The following is a 21,980-nucleotide window of genomic DNA, read 5'->3' as shown; positions in this document are numbered from 1 at the left end:
TAGTAAATTAACCCCATAGTGTCATTTAAATTGTTTCTAAAGTTTATTTTTATTTTTTTATTTATTTCAGGTACTTATATAGCGCCGTCAATTTACGCAGCGCTTTACATATACATTGTACATTCACATCAGTCCCTACCCTCAAGGAGCTTACAATCTAAGGTCCCTAACTCACATTCATACATACCAGGGACAATTTAGATAGGATCCAATTAACCTACCAGCATGTCTTTGGAGTGTGGGAGGAAACCGGAGTACCCGGAGGAAACCCACGCAGGCACAGGGAGAACATGCAAACTCCAGGCAGGTAGTGTCGTGGTTGGGATTTGAACCAGCGACCCTTCTTACTGCTAGGTGAAAGTGCTACCCACTGCACCACTGTGCCGCCCTTGCTCCATCTGGAAAAACTGCAGATACGAAACTATATAAGGCAGGGGCGTCAAACTCAATTTCACTTGGGCCGCATCAGCAGTATGCTTGACCTTCAAGGAGTCGGTTGTATCTGGGGTGCGCTATGTACAGAGTGCAGAGTTCAGGGGTGGGCTATGTACAGAGTGTAGAGTTCAGGGGCGAGCAATATACAGAGTGCATAGTTCAGAGGCGTGCTATGTACAGAGTTCAGAGTTCAGAAGTACGTTGTGGGGTGGGCTGTGTACAAAGTGTAGAGTTCAGGAGTGCACTATGTACAGAGTTCAGAAGTGCGTTATGTACAAAGTCCAGAGTGTAGAGTTCTGGAATGCGCTATGTACAGAGTGCAGAGTTCAGGGGTGCGCTATGTACAGAGTCTAGAGTTCAGGAGTGCGTTACATACAGAGTTCAGGGTTGGGCTGTGTACAGAGTGTAGAGTTCAGGAATGAGCTATGCACAAAGTGCAGAGTCCAGGGGTGCACTAGTTGGGCCATGTAAAGAGTATAGCGTTTAGGAGGTTGTTATGTACAGTTCAGAGTTTAGGGGTGGGCTGTGTACAGAGTGTAGAGTTCAGGGATGAGCTATGTACAGAGTGCAGAGCTCAGGGGTGCGTTTTGTACAAAGTGCAGAGTTCAGGGGTGTGCTATGTACAGAGTGTAGAATTCAGGGGTGTTCTATGTACAGAGTGCAGAGTTCAGGGATGTGCTATATATATAGTGTAGAGTTCAGGAGTGTGTTACGTTCAGAGTTCAGGGGAGGCTGTGTACAGAGTGTAGAGTTCAGGAGTGTGCTATGAACAGACTGTATAGTTCAGGGATGCGCTAGGTACAGAGTGCGAAGTTCAGGAGTGCGCTATGTACAGAGTTCAGGGGTGAGCTATGTACAGATTGTAGGGTTCAGGAGTGCGCTATGTACAGAGTGCAGAGTTCAGGAGTGCGCTATGTACAGAGTGCAGAGTTCAGGAGTGCACTATGTACAGAGTGCAGAGTCCAGGAGTGCGTTATGTACAGAGTGCAGAGTCCAGGGGTGCGCTATGTACAGAGTTCAGGGTTGTGCTATGTACAGAGTTCAGGGGTGTGCTGTGTACAGAGTGCAGGGTTTAGGGGTGTGCTATGCACACCCCTAACCTCCACCTCCCCCACAAAAAAATCTTCTTTGCATCTTTCTCTCCTACCTGGTGCAGTTCTAGTACCTCCCTGTGTAGGCGGCCCTGCATCGCCTCTCTCAGATTCTGGAGACCTGTCCCCGCCATGAGTGCGTGCAGGGATCTGTTAGTTCCGGGAGCCACTGGGAGAATAGATGTCCCTTGTAAACACAGAAGGCTTCTGTGTTTACAAATGACAGCAGGGAGCGGACGGTGAGAGCCGGAGGTCACGGAATTTAGTTCTGCCACGTTCTGGCTGTAAAACTGTGTGCAAGGGTCACATGACAAAACCTGGTGGGCCAAATTCAGCCCATGGGCCTTGGATTTGACATATGTGATATAAGAAATTGAATGATTCTCTTCTTTGATCCAGATAGGACTTTTAAAGCCAATACAATTAAAGGGAGCAAAAGTTCCTTCTCTGGGGAGTCAAACAGCTCATCACTTCAAATGCTTAATCATTTGGGCATGCGATTCTTGAAGAAAAGGAGATTTAAACCTCAAAGTGGCTAATCCTTCCTAATACCAATAACATGGCCAAATTTCTAGGCCAGCTATTCTGAACCAGGGTTCCTCCAGAGGTTGATAGGTGTTACTTGAGCTGTGGCTGATTGACCTCCTATTTCATTGCCTTCATGGTTCTGGGGCCAATGCCACATGGCAAAGCAAGCAGAATGAAACTAATATTTTTAGCTGCCTGTAAGGGTGGCATTTGGACCACCACTCTAAGGGTTTCATTCTTCCTACTGGCTAGCAATGTTAGATGTATTTTTCCTTATGACCCCTGAATTAGTAAAGGTTCCCCGAGACCTGAAAACTATTTTAGGGGCTCCTCTGTCCTCTGGGGTAAAAGGTTGAAGAAGGCTTCAGGGCCTTTGGTTATGTGGTCCCACAGTAAGGTCTTCTGCTCCGTTTGGGAGACAGGGAAATAGTAGGCCTTATTTTGACTATGTCTGCTTTACCTGCTTTCTTCACCATCTTTTTTTTTTTGTCTTCAACCATTTCAAGTCTGTGCATTCCCTTCTTTGATGCTAAACAGCTTGTCTCCAAAGATCATTCAGTGTGCACCAGACAGTTATTACATTACAGACACATATTACAATAGTTCAGACCAAATGTGGAAATATCTAAAATAGAAAAAGCTGTCTAAGTCTTTAAATCATCAATCTTTTTCAACCTTTTTCATCCCAGAGGAACTCTTGAAATAATTTCCAGTTAGGAGAACCCCTGTTAAGACTAATTCATCAGGGTCAAAAGACCTTTACATTGTTTCCAGTGGGAAGGATGCCCCCCCCCCACACACACACACACACACACTTTTCAGTGGTAGACAGAATGCCACCCACAGCTAACAAGATTACTCTTGCCATGCAGCTGGTTCCGAATGAATGTGGCGTTGGCATTAGAACTATGCAGACACTGTTGAATGATACATCAATCAGCCATAGATCAAGGAACCCCTAGCAACCAAACCCTGGTTAGGCTGCTGTAAATTATCATATCAAAAAATGCAGGGCTTGTACAGAAAAGATGCATTCTAAAGGAGGGTTCTAATGCTGGCCATACACGGCTCAAATTTTGGACGATTCCTGTGGAATTAGCTGAAATTCGAAGCATAGATGGCCTTGTTGGTACCATCTGGCTCAACAGACTTGAATCTGAAATCAAAGTAGCTGTGCAAAAATGTTGCCAACCAACATAGGCGTGCGCACAGGGTGTGCCGGGTGTGCCCAGGCACACCCTAATCACCCTGTGCACATTAGTGTTATCGCTCTGTGTAGCATCAGAAACAGGGGAAAGATCTCCCTCTTACCGGCTCTGCCATAACAGAAGTGTTTATTCTCTTCTCTTTCACTGTGCCGGGGTCATATATATGTAGACACCCACACACGCATGTGTGTTTGAGCTTAATGGTGCTCACCCTAATGCAATAGCCTGCGCACACCTATGCCAACCAATGACTACAGTTAATCAGCTGCAGTCACTGTTCAAGGGAGTAGTGGTTGGCAGAATACAATAGGTGGCAGAGAAGATCCCTCGATGCTGTTTAGCATGCATGAGGAAGTGTATTCAATTCTCTTCTTCAGCCCACAGGGCTGAACGAGAAAGATCTTTACATGTATAGCTAGCCCTAGTGTATGTGATGTTCCCTGGCAGGGCCAGGACAAGGGGTGGGCAGGAGCAGCTGCTGCCCTGGGTGCAATGGTTAACTGTAGGGATGGGGGCGCCTTTCTTATGTTACAAGGCTGACAGGAGTATTGACAGCAGCATCACTACTCCTGTCAGCCCAGCGCTGGGAATAGCGAGGAGAGGAGGAGAGAGCCGGAAAGCGCGCAGGCTGTGTTCTCTCTCTCCCCCTACAGGAGCTCTGCACTGCCAGGAGGGGAGAGAGAGCATGGCCCTCGGCTGAGCGCAAAAATGTCAAGAAGAGAGCAGAGAGTGGAGGAAAGCGAAAGGAGTAGGCGGGGCTGTGCTCTCTCTCTCTCTCTCTCTACCTCCAGCTCCTCTCTCCTGTCAGTGCAGTTCTCTTGTAGCCACAGTTGCCAGCTTCTGCATACAGGTGCACTGACAGCTTGGGACTGTTTCTTCGTACACCCCCAGGCCACCTCCTGCCCACACTGGGGGCACAGTTTGACATCTTTGCCCTGGGCTCTGGATGACCTTGTCCCAGCACTGTTCCCTGGTTTATGTGAAAGCCACACTCACAACTGATAAATTCCAAAAATGACTCAACTTTGCAGTGTGAATGGCCGCAGGTGTTTTTCGGCACATGCAAACATCTAATAGGCATAGGCAGCATGAGCTAAAATACATATCGCGCTGTTAGGCTGTGTAGCCATTTTTGGCAGTGTTTCAGCAGGTGTATTTACAGGAGAAAAACAAAGTAAGCTCCCCTGTGTTATCCTCTGTTACAAATCAAGCTAAACACAGGTTGCTGTTTCTGCATTAAATGGAACAACAGATGGTGTGTGAGTTGCAGCTGGTCTTGGGATTGGATTACATTGTTCCAGGTGGTGCTGTAGAGAGGCAAACTACATAATCACATTTGTTGCGGCAACAAAGCTGTTTCTGCAATAACGAGGAATGGATAGCGATGTATCTCCCGGGATTCGATCCGCTACAGTCAGCAGCCAACTTGTAAATAGGGGCGCTAAAGCCTAACGTGGATAGACTGTGCTGTATTCCCCACTAGACTGTGTTAACCACTTAATAGTATATGTAAGCCCAATCAGTAAAAACTCACATACACTTTAACACAATGTAATTTCAAAAGGGTATGTTCAATATTTTTAAATCTGAAGTTTTCTTGGTGATCCTGCCATAAAGGTCCTTTTTCAGGTACTTCCTGTTATAGGGTGACAATGCTCTGTCCCCGTCTTCTAATTGTGCTTCTGGGTTGTCACCCCAACACCAGGGCTGCACTATTTACTGGAAAAATATTATTTTTTTACGTTTTTTTTCTATTCCAACAACTAAAAAATGTAAGTACCTAGTTATGTGATAAAACTGAGGCCATATTTGTCCTGCTAAAAAAAAAAAGATGTAATAGGGTTAATTTACTAAAGACAAATAGTTGTTCTCTGCAAGAGCAGTTTTCCAGAGCTTAGTAAATGGGCAGAAGCTTTGCTGACTTCCATCATCCAATCATGTGCAAGCAAAAATGCATTTTCTTTTGTATTTTCCTTGCACGTGATTGGGTATTCTTTGCAAAGTGAAGCTTTATCTCTTATTACTAAGTTCTGAAGCAAACCGCACTTGCAGAGTGCACAGCCTATTTGCCTTTGTTAAATCAACCCCAGTATGTCCAGCTAGGTTAACACTTGTGCATCTGCGTTTTTGATGCTTTTTTATGCATTTTTCAGCCGCTCCCTCACCATCCACAACCTAGGGTTGCCACCTGATGCCTTTAGCCCTCGTTCACACTGAACACGGGTTTGAAATCGTGCGAGTTCAGCTGAAATCGTGCGAGTTCAGCTGAACTCGCACGATTTCAAACCGACATTTCAGTGTGAGTTTGGGGGCGATTTGAAAGACATCTGTGTGGGTTCCTGCACAGATGTCTATTAACCACTTGCCGCCCGCCATATAGCAGAATGACGGCGGCAAAGTGGTTTCAATACTCTGACTGGGCGTCGTATGACGTCCGCAGGATATTGAGCCACTGCACACCCCCGGGGGACCACATCGCGGCGATCGTTGTTGCGGGGTGTCAGTCTGACACCCCGCAACACCGATCTAGGTAAAGAGTCTCTGACGGAGACTCTTTACCACGTGATCAGCCGTGTCCAATCACAGCTGATCATGATGCAAATAGGAAGAGCCGGTGATCGGCTTTTCCTCACTCGCGTCTGACAGACGCGAGTAGAGGAGAGCCGATCGGCTGCTCTCCTGACATGGGGGGTCTGTGCTGATTGTTTATCAGCACAGCCCCCCCTCGGATCCCACCCAGGACCACCAGGGAAGCCGCCCAGGACCACCAGGGAAGCCATCCACACTGGACCACCAGGTATGCCCCCTAGACCCCCAGGGAAATACCAATCTGTGCCCAGGCAGCTGCCAATCAGTGCCCACTCACAATGCCTACCACTGCCAGTGCCACCAGGGATGCCTATCAGTGCCGTTTATCAGTGCCCATCAGTGCCACCCATAAGAACCCATTTTTGCAGCCTTTCAGTGCCCACCAGTGTTGCCTATCAGTGCCCATCAGTGCCCACCAGTGCCACCCATGAGTGCTTATCAGTGCCGCCTATCAATGCCCTTCAGTGCTGCATATCAGTGCCACCCATCAGTGCCGCCTACCAGTGCCCATCAGTGCCGCATATCAGTGCCCATCGTCAGTGCCCGTCAGTGCCCGCTCATTGGTGCCACCTCATCTGTGCTTATCAGTGCCCATCAGTGAAAGACAAAACTTACTTATTTACAAAAATTTTTAACAGAAACAAAAGCAAAACTTTTATTTTTTTCAAAATTTTCGGTCTTTCTTTATTTGTTTAGCAAAAACCGCAGAGGTGATCAAATACCACCAAAAGAAAGCTCTATTTGTGGGAACAAAATGATAAAAATTTAGTTTGGGTACAGTGTTGGATGACCGTGCAATTGTCATTCAAACTGCGACAGCGCTGAAAGCTGAAAATTGGTCTGGGCAGGAAGGTGTATAAGTGCCCAGTATTGAAGTGGTTAAAATTGCCCCCGAAGTCGCCAAAAGTAGTGCAGGAACTACTTTTGGAAATTGGTGTGGCCCCCATAAGTCAGCATCGTACCAATTGGTACGGTGCCGTTGCCGGCAATAGGCTGCAATTTGGCATATGATCTGACATGTCAAATCGCATCGATGTGAACGGGGGCTTAATTACATATGAATTACACAGGTTCTAAGGCTAATTTATTGCAGATAAAGCACCATGTTCGTTTAATTACCACCCTAATAAGCCACAGAACCTGTGTAATTAAAACGTGTTCGGTTTTAGGCTGGGTTCACACTGGTGCGAATTGGATGTGGGTTTCCCCACATCTAATTTGCATGTCAGGTGACTGTGACCGGCTTTTAATGGGCCTGGTTTTCACAGCTTTGAGATGGCTGCAGAGCGGTTTGCAAAACAGTCCTGTGCGTTTTCTTGTTCATTTCAGGTTCGAATTCAGTCAAAAATTCGGACTGAATTCGGGCCTGAAACGGTGAACAGGGACGCACCGGACCCCTGCCGTGATCCGCTTCGTACAACAGTATGAACCCAGCCTCATGGGGATGAGGTGGCTACCCCATAGCTCCCAATTGTCCCTGATTTCGAGGGACTGTCCCTGATTTGGAGCAATGTCCCTCTGTCCCTCATTCCTCCTCATTTGTCCCTCATTTTGGTCTGATCTATATATCTGTATATAAAATGCATTTTTTATCTATCAAAAAGTGTTTTCCAGCACTAAACATTTCACCTGATTTCTAAATTGCTGTATTTGCAAATTCCAAAAGCCAATATAAAGGAATAGTAGTGGTAAAATAAAAGCACTTGTGGGTTTAACCAATCTTGTTTTTTTGTACAATTCTCCTTTAAGGGGGTGTGGCAAGGGGTGTGTCCTATGGCTGCCTACTTTTGCTGATAGGTGTCCCTCATTCCCATCTCAAAAGGTTGGGAGGTAATGGCAACCCTACTGCAACCTCTTGGGACACGTTCCTGGGTCCCAGGAGGCTATGGGACCATTCGCAGGGCACAGTGCTGCTCACACATGTGTAGTGGGGACACTGCAGGGAGTCACAGCTGGCTTCCTACAGTCAACATGGCGGTTCCCAAAACCCACAGTCGGGTGAGGGCCCAGGTGAAGACAGCTCTGGACCCCTAGGCTGGCAAGTGTGTTTTTTTATTTAAAGTCAGCAGCTACAGTATTTGTAGTTGCTGACTTTAAATTTGTTTTTTTAAGCTGAAGTTCCCAAGTCTACCATGAAGGAGCGTTGCATGGATTCGTGAGCAGAATTTCCCTGGATGACATTGTGCAGACAGACCATGGAGCATCCAACTGTCCACAAAGTGCTGGAGGAAGATTCAGTGCCATCCCTCTCACTAGATCAGAGGACCTGGCAAGAGCAGATAGCATGCAGCTGTAGCTGGCCTGTTTATGTTGCCAGCTGCAATTCAGTGAAGATGTGGCGCAATGAGGCAGACAGAATGCAGATCCATAAATGGAGAAAGGCAATTGTTAGAAGTGAAGGCCAGGACATACATTTATATCACTCCAAAGACATGTTGGTAGGTTAATTAGATCCTGTCTGAATTGGCCCTAGTATATGAATGTGAGTTAGGGACCTTAGATTGTAAGCTCCTTGAGGGTAGGGACCGATGTGAATGTATAATGTACATGTAAAGCGCTTCGTAAATTGACAGCGCTATATAAGTACCTTAAATAATAATAATTAAATATTAATATTGCACAATTAATAGAAGGAATGGGACGGCATCCAATTCATGGGGGGATTAGAATTCTCTCAGCAATTGGGACATCTCACCACTGGAGAGCTTGAGAACTGTAAAAGAATCCAGTATGTGAATGCATTTTGTAACAAACACAAAAAATGGAAATATCGATTTAAGTGCTCGGTCATACAGACATCAAAGATAATGTGAACAAATACAAACAGAGCATAGTTTTGTTCTCATATGTTCGCAGCAGTAAAGAAGGGCTTATTATGGGATTACTCACACAGCTACATCTGGCAGCATAATGTTACGCTGCATTTATCAGCATAAAAAAAATAGAACAAAGCTTTGTCCAGGGCTGTACTGGGACCGTATTTTATGTTGTTCGCTAGGGTTGCCACCTCATCCCTTTAAACCCAAACACATATGAATTACACAGATTCTGAGGCTAATTGAATGCAGATAAGGCACCAAGTGAATTTAATTACCACCCTAATCAGCCACAGAACCCGTGTAAATCATATGTGTTCGGTTTTAAAGGAAATGAGGTGGCAACTCTACTGTACGCATGTAAAGCTTTTTGTTAAAGTTGCAGGCATACACCATAATATATGGTGTACATGGATGCTATTGGCAGCTGCTGATGGCTAACATGTAAAAAACAACAATGTGTTGCTGTTTACACACATTCAATGCTTAAAGTGTAAGTAACCCACCCTATCATTTTCAGTAGGGTTGTCCCGATACCACTTTTTTAGGACCGAGTACAAGTACCGATACTTTTTTTCGAGTACTCGCCGATACCGATACTTTTTTTTTAATGTCACGTGACAGTGTGGTTTTTTTTTGGGGGGGGGGGGGGGGGGGAGAGGGTGAACGGTGTATGTGTGTGTGTTTTTTTTTTTTTTTTATTTATTTACAATTTTTATTTTTTAAAATAATATTTTTTTTTTACTTTATTGCAACATGTGTTTTTTTTTTTTTTTATCAGCCCTGTTGGGGGGCTTTGGTGAGATACCAGGGGTCTTAACAGACCTCTGATATCTCCCTCTTGAGACAGAGAAAGAGACCGAGGATAGAGATTCCCCAGTCCCTTTCTGTGCAGCCTCAGCTGCACTGAGAATGAATGGAGAGAAGACAGCGGCTCCTCTCCATTCATAAACTGAGACATCGTAATCACAGGAGATTACAATGTTTCAGTTATGTGAATGGACAGAGTCAGCTGACTCTGTCTATTCACAAAGCAAGGAGGAGGAGGACGGCGGAACGGAGGGGGACAGAAAAGGAGAGGGGATCGGAGGGGACAGTCGCAGCGGAGAGGCACAGAGAAGGAGAGGGGAACGGAGGGGACAGTCACAGCGGAGAGGCACAGAGAAGGAGAGGGGAACGGAGGGTACAGTCACAGCGGAGAGGCACAGAGAAGGAGAGGGGAACGGAGGGGACAGTCACAGCGGAGAGGCACAGAGAAGGAGAGGGGAACGGAGGGGACAGTCGCAGCGGAGAGGCACAGAGAAGGAGAGGGGAACGGAGGGTACAGTCACAGCGGAGAGGCACAGAGAAGGAGAGGGGAACGGAGGGGACAGTCACAGCGGAGAGGCACAGAGAAGGAGAGGGGAACGGAGGGGACAGTCGCAGCGGAGAGGCACAGAGAAGGAGAGGGGAACGGAGGGGACAGTCGCAGCGGAGAGGCACAGAGAAGGAGAGGGGAACGGAGGGGACAGTCACAGCAGAGAGGCACAGAGAAGGAGAGGGGAACGGAGGGGACAGTCACAGCGGAGAGGCACAGAGAAGGAGAGGGGAACGGAGGGGACAGTCACAGCGGAGAGGCACAGAGAAGGAGAGGGGAACGGAGGGGACAGTCACAGCGGAGAGGCACAGAGGAGGAGAGGGGAACGGAGGGGACAGTCACAGCGGAGAGGCACAGAGAAGGAGAGGGGAACGGAGGGGACAGTCGCAGCGGAGAGGCACAGAGAAGGAGAGGGGAACGGAGGGGACAGTCACAGCAGAGAGGCACAGAGAAGGAGAGGGGAACGGAGGGGACAGTCACAGCGGAGAGGCACAGAGAAGGAGAGGGGAACGGAGGGGACAGTCACAGCGGAGAGGCACAGAAAAGGAGAGGGGAACGGAGGGGACAGTCACAGCGGAGAGGCACAGAGAAGGAGAGGGGAACGGAGGGGACAGTCACAGCGGAGAGGCACAGAGAAGGAGAGGGGATCGGAGGGGACAGTCACAGCGGAGAGGCACAGAGAAGGAGAGGGGATCGGAGGGGACAGTCACAGCGGAGAGGCACAGAGAAGGAGAGGGGATCGGAGGGGACAGTCACAGCGGAGAGGCACAGAGAAGGAGAGGGGAACGGAGGGGACAGTCACAGCGGAGAGGCACAGAGAAGGAGAGGGGAACGGAGGGGACAGTCACAGCGGAGAGGCACAGAGAAGGAGAGGGGAACGGAGGGGGACAGCGGAGAGGGACAGAGGAAAGGAGGGGACATGGAGGAGGATGCAGTGACAGTCAGCGGTGAGCGATCACCGCTGTGTCACTAAAGCAGCTGAAAGCCGGCGGGGGGGAGAATCTTGTAACTCCCCCACCGCCGATCACAGCTGTCCTCTAGGTATCGGGGGAAGCATCGGGAGCATTTGCCCGAGTACAAGTACTTGGGCAAATGCTCGGTATCGGTGCCGATACCGATACTAGTATCGGTATCGGGACAACCCTAATTTTCAGCTAAGGAAGCTGCCATCTTTGCCTCTGTTTAATCTACAACTGCCATGATGCTGCACATGTGATCAGTTATGACACCAGCCATTGGATGGTTTGACAGTTTGGTTGAGAGCACAACCAATGGGAGTGTTAAATTTCCGGCACATGCCGGAAATGAAACTGTTTTATGGACGGATTTACTTCCGCTTTAAGTACATGGACCCTACTTGCCACCATTGCTGCTAAAGGCCAACATGTAAATATCACCAATGCATTGTCAGTGGCGCCACCACTGCTAAATACACACATCCAATGTTTAAGGCTAGGTTCACACATGTCTGGTGTAAATTTCCCCTTCGTTTCCACTGCGAATTTCCAAAGCAGCTGTTTAGCGGTTCAGCTGCGATTTGGAAATGGTTCAGATTTGAATTTTTGGAGCCGATGGCCACTGGCGTGTCAGGTGCTTATGACTATACCAAGTCATGTAATCATTAACCACCCGGAAGAATTTACCCCCTTCCTGACCAGAGCACTTCTTGCGATTCGGCACTGCGTCGCTTTAATTGACAATTACACGGTCGTGCGACGTGGCTCCCAAACAAAATTGACGTCCTTTTTTTCCCACAAATAGAGCTTTCTTTTGGTGGTATTTGATCGCCTCTGCGGTTTTTATTTTTTGCGCTATAAACAAAAATAGAGCGACAATTTTGAAAAAAACGCATTATTTTTTACTTTTTGCTATAATAAATATCCCCCAAAAATATATAAAAAAAACCCAATTTTTTTCTTTAGTTTAGGCCGATATGTATTCTTCTACATATTTTTGGTAAAAACAAAATCGCAATAAGCGATTATTGATCGGTTTGCGCAAAAGTTATAGCGTTTACAAAATAGGGGATAGTTTTATGGCAATTTTTTAAATTTTTTTTTTTTTTTTAAATGGCGGCGATCAGCGATTTTTATCGTGACTGCAACATTATGGCGGACACATCGGACATTTTTGACACATTTTTGGAACCATTGTCATTTATACAGCAATCAGTGCTATAAAAATGCACTGATTCCTGTGTGAGCCCGGGTTCACACCTATGCGAATTAGCTGCGGCTTACACCGCATCTAATTCGCAGGACATTTTAAAATACATTCATATGAATGCATCTGGTTCACATATGTGCGTTGCATTCGCACTGCGCATTGCACAAAAAACGTGTGCGTTTTTTGGGCATTGCAGTGCGAACTACAAGCCTATTATCTCCTATGGGAACGCATCTGATTTGCAGATGCATTGCGTTCTGAACAAGGAATTTCTACTTCTCCTCACTACATCTCCCCCTCTCCCCCCCCCCTTCCCTCCCCCTCTCCCTGCTCTCTGATACTGAGCAAAAACGCAATGAATCCTTTGAACAGGAGATTTTTACCTCTCCAGTGAAACCTGAGCTTCAATTCGCACCGCACAAGTGTGAAACAGGGCTAAATGACACTGGCAGTCAAGGGGTTAACCACTAGGGGGCGGGGAGGGGTTAAATCAGTACTAGGGAGTGATTACTAACTGTCAGGGGAATGGGCTGTGTGTGTGACATCACTGATCTCTGCTCCGATCACAGGGAGCAGAGATCGAGTGACACTGTCACTAGGCAGAACGGGGAGATGCTGTTTACATCAGCATCTCCACGTTCTTCCTCCCCATGAGGCGATCGAGTCCGTGGGACCCGCGACCCGACTCATGGAGTTTGCCGAGGGCGCGCCTGAATGGCATGTCGTAGTAAAAGATATTCAAAAAAGAATTTATTGTCAAGACCGTATTTATGTCTGAGTGCGTCAAAGGGTAGTAAGGTATTATCCTCAACTATATGGGAGAGATGAGTAATTCCAAATCGACCCCACCATGGCGAGTCCGGGTGACCAAAGAGTTCAGGGAGATTAGGATTCTGCCACAAGGGGGTCTGTGGTGAGATAGCCAAAGAGGACTGTGTCAGAATTTTTCCTCCCTCCCTCCAAGCCATAAAACTGACATCAACAGGTGAAAAATCTGGAACCCCCAGATCTCCTTGACCTATGTAGCTCATCCCTGAGAGAGGCAGGGAATCCAAGAGCACTGTGGAGGGAGTTTGGGGGTCAGAGTGTAACCAAGCATGGACGTGGGCGAGTTGGGAAGCAAAAAAGTAATTCCTTAAGTAAGTAAGTATAAGTATAGTAAGGATCTGGCTATACGAGGCTGGAAACCATTCCAGACAAAGGAAGAAAGGGTGGAGTCTACTTTTGCAAAAAAAATTTTAGGGAGAAAAACTGGGGCAGCTCGAAAACAATACAGAAATTTTGGTAAGAAAATCATTTTAAATATATTTATGCGGCCAATTAGATTGAGGGGCAGTGACGTCCAGGTATGAAACCTTTCCATCATCTGTTTGACTATAGGCGTGATGTTGAGTTCTTCGTATTTAGAGAGATCGCCATGTATTTGGATGCATAGGTATTTAAAGGATGACGTTAATTGGAGACGTGACCTCTGTAGATATTCAATAGAAAAAGGGGGGCCTATGGAAAATGCCTGAGATTTTTCCCATCCCACCTGAAGCCCTGAAACCGCACCAAACTCCTCCACTACATGCAGCAGTTTAGTAAAAGAGCTCTCTCTACTGTTCAAGTATATGAGGGCATCATCCGCGTAGAGAGAGATCTTCTCTTCTATTGAACCAGAGCGGATGCCCCCTATCTCTGACGTCTGCCACACCGCCAGGGCCAGGGGCTTAATGGCCAGTGAGAACAGAAGTAGAGAAAGAGGGCACCCCTGCCTGGTAGCCCTCTGCAAGGAAAATGACCCAGAAATATCTTTGTTGGTGCGGACTCTGGCCCTCGGGTCTGCGAATAATTGCCAAACCTACTGGACAAAGTGCGAACCAAAACCCATCCGTGCCATAGCTTCCCATAGGAAGGGCCAACTCACAGTGTCAAAGGCTTTTAACACATCTATGGATAGAACCAATCCACCACGTTTCGCATGTGATGCACTAAGGACATGCAAGAATAGCCTACGAATGTTATCAAAGGTGCTCCTGCCAAGCATAAAACCGGATTGGTCCGGCGGTATGAGCAATAGAATAACCGTCTGAAGTCTAAGAGCGATAATCTTTGCTAGTATTTTTGCATCATTGTTTAGGAGAGATATGGGATGATAGGACCCACATTGCAGCCAATCCTTACCAGGTTTGGGTATGACAACAATGAGTGCTTCATTCATAGAGTCAGGAAGTTTCCCCTGCTTAAGAGAGTCCTGGAATGTCTTAAGGAGCCTGAGAGCCAGGTCCTCTATGTGTGCCTGTTACCATTTTAAAGGGGAGGCCATCTAGGCACGGAGTTTTACTGGTTGGTAATAGACGTATGGCCGTAGTTACTTCCTCTGGCGTGATAGGTTTATCTAAGAGGAGTTGCTGGGAGGTACTAAGTGCTGGAAAGTCAAGTGATTCAAAGAAACCCATAAAGGCTTGCTCTGAAGGTACAGTCCAAACCTCATAGAGCAATAGAATTCTGCAAAGGTTTGGTTGATAGTCAATGTGTCAGAGGTAGTTGACCCGTCTGGAAGTTGAATTTCAGCAATCGAATTGTCCTGAAAATCTGTGTGGGCAAGATACACAAGAAGCCTACCGTTTTGTTCCCCATGCTCATGGATACGAGCAGAGAGGTACAATTGTTGCTTCCTAGTCAAATACACCATAGGAAGCTGCAGTGCCCAATGAACGTCTGTCAGCATGCCACGAATCTTGGAGGAAGGGCTACCCATGTGACGGGAGCGTGCCTCATCCAGTACTTTTTGGAGAGCCTCTTGCGTGGCCCGCCCAATGGATGTATAACATTTAATACGTGATATATAGGAACCCCGGACCACCGCCTTAAAGGCATCCCAGACAGGGCCCCCAGCTGAGTCAGAGTTGGAGGACCAGTAGTTGGCCATGTCAGTTGGAATGGACTATAGTATTTCCGGTGTGGAGATCCAGAGAGGGCTGAGTCTCCAAGGCCGAAATGAGGGTCTGTAGCCCAAAGTCAAACCCACCTGTATTATGGAATGATCAGACACCGTCTGGGACAAATATGCTATGGACTGGACACAGAGTAAAAGGTCACCCGTGGCCAGTTCATAGTCTATTCTGGAGAGGGCAGCATAAGACCTGGAATGGCAGGAGAACACCTTGTCTCTGGGATGCTTCCAGAGCCATAGGGCCACTGGCGTATTTAACAATATCTGGGGGTTAAGGAGCAGGCCGGGAAGGCGGTTGCCACGTCCTAAACAACTGATGACTCGTCAGATCTCAGTGGGTTTCCCCACTGAGAAAATTGCAAAAAAAAAACGGCATGGGGATTCCCCCCTAATCCATACCAGGCCCTTTCGGGTCTGGTATGGATTTTAAGAGGAACCCCAGGCCAATTTTTTTTTTTTTTTTTAAATGGCATGAGGTCCCCCCCAAATCCATTCCAAACCCTTAGGTCTAGTATGAATTTTCAGTGGAACCCCCATGCCAATTTTTTATTTTTAAATAGCGTGGGGTCCCCTCCAAAATCCATACCAGACCCTCATTCGAGCATGCAGCCCGGCAGGCCAGGAAAGGGGGGTTGAGCAAGCACCCCCCAAACCATACCAGGCCACATACCGTCAACATGGGGGGTGTCCAATGCACAAACATTACAAACAGACAACTTTTTACAGAGAATCTTGTTGCCAGCAAGTTCCTGCATAAACCAACATCCCTGTCTGAATGAGCCCTAACATAGAAATGACCTTAATTAGATATTAAGACAAAAAACCCTAAACTGCCTTTCCTTGTAATTTAGACCATTTGAATCTTTTTCACGTGTGCATTTTGGTTTCTGCAAGATGAGCTAAGCCAAGTAGCCTTAGTGATTAGCATAACAGACAATAGTGTATGTCTTTATGAATATTCTGGAAGCATTCCCAGACAGAGGATCAGCGGAATACAGAAATGTATAACAGAGAATAATAAAGTAACCTCTAATGAGGCTTCATTAAGTAGAATCAGACCAATATATGAAGAAGAATATGTGCTATTGATTTTCCCTCACACCTCACACATAAGAATTTTCCAAATGGGAGATTGACCTATCAACTTACAGCTGTCATTCAGTTATTGTTAATTATTTAAGGGTAAGTTCACCTTTACACACATTTCCCAAAAAAGGTCCTAATGCACCACAGTGTCCCCAACATAGTAAAATGCAGTGCTCTGTTTCCCTAAAAAATGCCAGCTTCTTCAGCTGCTGCCACCATTGTCCTTCCCAATTTATCCAGCGCTAGAGGCGAAGCTTTGGCAACCCATCAATGAGCACTACCAGCCTACTGCTTCACATGCACAGTCCACTCTTCTACTCATAAATATGGTTAGCTGCGAGAGCAAGTGGACTGCGCATGTGCAGGTGGAGGGGGAGTCCACACTTATGGTTCATGGATTTCCGGGACCACACATATGGTGCTGCATACTAGCACATTATGATAGACTTACCTGGACACAGAGCCCTCCAACACAGCGCTGTCACATCTCTCCAGCGCTTCCGTCTTCACCCGGTCTTCCTTCCAGGTTACCGGACTCCGGCTATACGAATGGACAGGGCCCCGGTGTTCTGTCAAAAGAGCCAACTCATCAAAAACTCCAATTATGTCACTTCCAGTGATTCTCCAACAGTAGTAATTGCAGATTTCGACGACTTGGCTGCTTTAACAGAACACCGGAAGCATATACACTACAGTACACGACGAGTTGACAGAACACCAGCTAAGGAGCAAAAAAGTTGTCACCGCCTTGGAGGCGGCCATGTTGTTGGTTACTAGCGGGCGGACTAACAATGTCCACTCATTATACCATGTACCGTAGTGTTCTGTGAAAACAGCCAAGTCATAGAAATCTGCAATTACTGCTGCTGGAGAGTCAACAGAAGTGACGTAATTGGAGATTTTGATGAGTTAGCTCTTTTGACAGAACACTGGCAATGGCACAGAGCTCTAAAGGTATGGCATGGCTATGCCGTCCCTTCAGAGTGCATGTGCTGATGACGTCGCCGGCTGCATGCTGTGTGAATACCTTCTAAACAGTGCAAGTTTGGGATATATTCACTGTACCTATCGGTAACCCTTATTAAAGGATTACCTGTAGGTACAAGGTAAAAAATGGACTGTACTTCTACATAAAAAAAAAGAAAACTAGTTTAAGAAAGTGCAAACTTTGCTTATTTTTGACTGAAAACACAAAGATTGGGTGATACAAGATACTGTACTTGGCAGTGCTTTGCCGAATATGCCTGTTCCTGTTGGCACTCCCATACCTCTAACAGCAAGACACATCTAAAAGAAATATTTGAAAAGAGCTGAATGTAAACCTGGATGTAAACCTTCTGTTTGACATGGTACAACTGTGCATGTCTGAATCAGAAGCAAAAACTCTACTCCCATAATGCACTGGGAGATTTCTCTATTCCGCATGGCAAACTGTGCTGTCAGGTGCAGAAGAGACCCCCCCCCCCCTATATTAGCTGTTCTCCAATTATAAGGAAAGATGCTTGTATCCATTGATTTCAAAATGTCCTCAATTTAAAACAGTATACCCAGTTTACTTATCACCATGTCCTTCTCTCCTTACAGGCGTCGTAGTCATAGCGTTTGTTGTCTGCTGGCTCCCATATCATGTGCGGCGACTGATGTTTTGTTACGTCCCGGAGGAGCTCTGGACAGAGTAAGTAAAGCATTTGGGAGGTACTTCAAGTATTATTAAAGCTGAACTCCAAGTACAATCAAAAGTTACCCTTGAAGTAGGGCTCCCCTTGCATTTCAAGGGTTAAAAGCTTGTTTTGGTCTGGGGGGGGGCAGCTATTTTACGTACTTTATCCTTCCCTCCCCCAGCAACTGCTGCTCTACTCTTCTCTCTGCTGCTCCTGGTTGTGGGAGGGATCTTGGTGTCCTCACGTACAATGCTGAACATCAAGGTCCAGCATTGCACAGGATGATGTTGGGACTGCCTGCAACCAACAGAGTGGCAGGAGAAAGCAGCTCCGGGCACCAGTCGTAAAGTTGAGAGGAAGCCTGCCGGAATGAAGGATAAGGTAAAAAAAAACAGCTTTTTGTGTTCCCTCTAGAACAGTGGTCTCCAAACTGCGGCCCGGGACCGGATGTTGCCCTTTGGTTATCTTTATTCGGCACTTGAAGCACTATTCATCCCTCTGGTAAAAGGCACTATTCTCCATAATTTCTGCCACTGACACCAACAATGAACCATTATTCCTGCCACTATTGTCTCCCACTAATACCAATGATGGGGCAATATTCATCCCTTTGACACCAATGATGGGACACCATTTCTCCACTGACACCAATGATAGGGCACTATTCCTCCCACTCACACCAAAGATGGGACATCATTCCTCCCACTGACACCAATGATGGGGCACTATTCCTCCCACTCACACCAAAGATGGGACATCATTCCTCCCACTGACACCAATGATGGGGCACTATTCCTCCCTCTAACAGCTTCAATGGGGTATGATGGAACAAGTTCTTTTATATTCTCGCTGAACATAGTCTGGCCCCCACTAAAATCTAAAGAACAGTAAACTGGCCGTTTGGAAAGTCCCGCTCTAGACAAAAACGAGCATTTAACACCTGTAATTCAGGGGAAGTCGCACTGCAAGGGTAACTTTTGATGCTCCCCGGAGTTTAGCTGTAATCTTTATAATTACTATGATATTTGTGTACCTATGTTGTCCCAAGGAGTAAAACTCTGTGTCTTCACAATATATAAATGATAGTGTAAAACGCAAGGGACCCTTTTACTACGGAATTCAAATGGCATTGACAAAATAAATTTTGTTACCTACTAGATTCTTTGCATACAGTTCTATTAGACAAATTCATTCAGGAAGGCTGTGCAAAACGCATCACTCATAGAAATATTAGTTTCATTCATACATGATGAGCTGTGACATGTCAGACAGCTTTTCTGTATGCTGAAGAGGATGCCATCTATATAAGGAACAATATTTTGCTGCATTGATGTGTATTTGCTCTGCAAAGGAGGTTCATGTGATCAGAGACAGGGTTGAGCGCTGAGAAACAGGGATTAAGGTAGAACTCCACCTAATTTTTTTACCCAAGTATCCCCCCCATATAAAAAATGAATATTTCCAAGTTCTGATTACCTTCTCCATGTTCCAGTGATGTTCCTAGCTTCCTTCCCGGTCTAGCACCACAGGTTCCTTTTCAGGGCAAAATGACATGCTGCCCTGCCCAATTCCTGTGAGTCCAGCCTGCCATTTACATGTTCCCCACATCATCTCACAGGTTGGGCTCCAGGACTGAGTAGTGCTTGGACACTATTACATAAACGCCAATCTGTCCTGGAAGAATGCCTGCTCCCACCGGAAGAATAAGATGAAGCTGCAGACCAGACCTTCTAGAAGGCCTGAAGAAAAAAGGGGTGGGGGGCGCTTTGGGGGTGGGTGGAGGCTGATAGGGAAAAAGGGGGGTGAATCATGGAGTTGAGCTTTAAAGAGGACCTGAACTGTGGAATCTGTACAGCAAGCAGAGAACAATGGTGTAGGGAACTTTGAAATTGAAAACATCGATGTCTTCTTCTTCTTTTGTTAGATATTTTAAGTACTTAATTTGCCTTTTTTTTTTTTCTTCCGCAGCGAACTCAATGATTTCTACCACTACTTCTACATGCTAACCAACGTCCTCTTCTATGTCAGCTCCACCGTCAACCCGATCCTTTATAATCTGGTGTCAGCAAACTTTCGGCAGATCTTTGTCTCCACACTAAGTTTTTTATGCCCACCATGGAGAAGGAAGAAAAAGCACCCAGGTTTTTCCAGGAAGTCCAACAGCATCTCCAGCACCAACCATACATTTTCCACCCAAATCACCAGGGAAACTCCATACTGAAAACAATGAGATAAGTCATCCAGCACTTCCAAGACTTGTCTGTGTGTGTTATTCAACATGAGCTTCACAGTGTCCTCCTTCTTTCATTCCTAAGGTTTTCTGGCCTGTACTTGCCAGAATACAGTCTCTAAACATCTACATAGCGGGAAGATAATTCTGTTTATCCCAAAATTATTCTATTCCAAATGAGTTCTTGATAGGCTGAAAGTCCACCTGGTGTTCCGAAGGTCCACCCGGTGATGTCCATATAATGAAAACCTATCATTGCGTTAAGGAGGGGGGCTTGTCACCCATGAACAGTAATTCTCAACAGAGACGTTTAGAAGACAAGCATTGCACTGGTTATTTCAAAGAAGGATGTTACAACTTTATGACTTTATTCTTATTATTTATTGCTGTTTACAGTGATTTTGGGGACAGTGTAAAGATGGTAGATGCTCCAAATGATGAACTGATACCACGCCTCCACAAGGAAAAGCAAAGTTGAGAACTTCTAAGACCTTGTTGGTGTTTCTTTTAAAGTCACCTGCGGTTTTGGAGAAAATGATGCGCTGTAAAGGAGGTCGGTAGGGAAGGCAGGCTGCAGCATTCTGCTCTTAATTATGTAGGTCTTCGAGTATTTTGGAAGGCTGATTTTAGGCTTCACCTCCTGTAGCCATTAAACTAAACTGTAGCCATTGAACTAAACCCACCTATCCTCTACAGCAGAGATACCTCCCATCTTAGCTTCTGTTTTTTGTGCGGTCACCATGGTGCATCACAATAATAATTTCTGACACCAGCCATTTGATGGCTTGACAGTTCCGTTAAAGGCATAAGCAAATGTGACAGTTATCATTGACGGCATGCCTTGAATGTAACTGTTTTGGCATACAGTTAAATCAATAGGTTTAGTTCCGCTTTAAGTAGTGGCTCTCATTCCAACTGAGCCCCAAGTCTCCCATGTCATATGGCCACTGTTAGAAGGTAAGAAAATAAAAGAATAGGTGCCACAGTGATATTCTGAGATACCAAATGAAAGTGGAGCCTGTTAAACTTCCTTTATAGTTAAAATCTAGGCAAGAAGATAAATAAACCGTTAATATACATTTATAGAAACCTGCCAGAGTTTTGAAATCTGAGCAACCCTGAGATTTGTCCATATGGGTGGGCTAGTTGTACATAAACTGATCTACCAATGAACTTCTGTACAACCAACCTGTTGGGTTTTTCCCGAATGATCACTGCTGATGGCTATTGCTGGCATCACTGATCAGTGCATTCTGGTGGCGGGAAGGTTTCCCTTTCCGTCAGAACACAATAGCACAGCGGGAGCGATTCCCCCATCCACCTCGCATGTGTAGATGGGGGGAATCTAGTTTATTTATTTTCATTCAACCTAGTGGTTGAATGAGAAAAAAAATGATTGCTGTATTGTATGGCCTTTTACTGGCTCCTACCAATACCCCTCCCTCTCCCAATCTTAGTGCCGCGGTACAAAAGTATACAGACTTGTACTTTGTAACTAATACATAGTTGGACTCACCAGTTTTATTTTTTTACTAGCTTAGGTTTAAACAAAAAAACTTCTAAAATAACCCACCCGCCCCCCCAAAAAACAAAAAATAACAGTATTTACCCCCTACCTTTCTCCTTCACAGCACTGGACTGATTTCACATAAGCAATTCTACTGCCGGTGACGCATTGTCAGCGGCAAAGTCATGGGAGAGCCTTCCACTTACCGCTATATGATTGCTCCCTTGCTGGCCCTGAACACTGCCGCAGATCCCTTGTTAGCGATGAATCAGCGAGAGAGCGACATTTCGTTGGGCCTGCTAGGAAGTCAGCAATCGCATAGAGGCTGGCAATCAGTCCTGACACCAGGGATTTGTCGCCTGTATCCA

General features: G+C 46.1%; 1 protein-coding gene across 1 annotated transcript in view; it reads left to right on the top strand.

Annotated features, from left to right (window-relative positions):
* Positions 1–20,124, top strand: part of NTSR1 (neurotensin receptor 1) — a 218,692-nt gene extending 198,568 nt beyond the window's left edge. Inside the window, exons 3-4 of the mRNA XM_073607497.1 lie at positions 17,799–17,889; positions 19,844–20,124. Of these exons, the coding sequence (XP_073463598.1) occupies positions 17,799–17,889; positions 19,844–20,096 (344 nt within the window). The 3' untranslated portion in view covers positions 20,097–20,124. The remainder of the gene's footprint in view (positions 1–17,798; positions 17,890–19,843) is intronic.
* The last annotated feature ends 1,856 nt before the right edge of the window (positions 20,125–21,980 follow it).

This window comes from Aquarana catesbeiana, linkage group LG12, assembly GCF_042186555.1.
Source record: "Aquarana catesbeiana isolate 2022-GZ linkage group LG12, ASM4218655v1, whole genome shotgun sequence".
In the NCBI taxonomy this organism is placed as follows: Eukaryota; Metazoa; Chordata; class Amphibia; order Anura; family Ranidae; genus Aquarana; species Aquarana catesbeiana.
The sequence above is the reverse complement of the archived record's forward strand: the minus strand, read 5'-3'. Positions and strand labels throughout refer to the sequence as shown.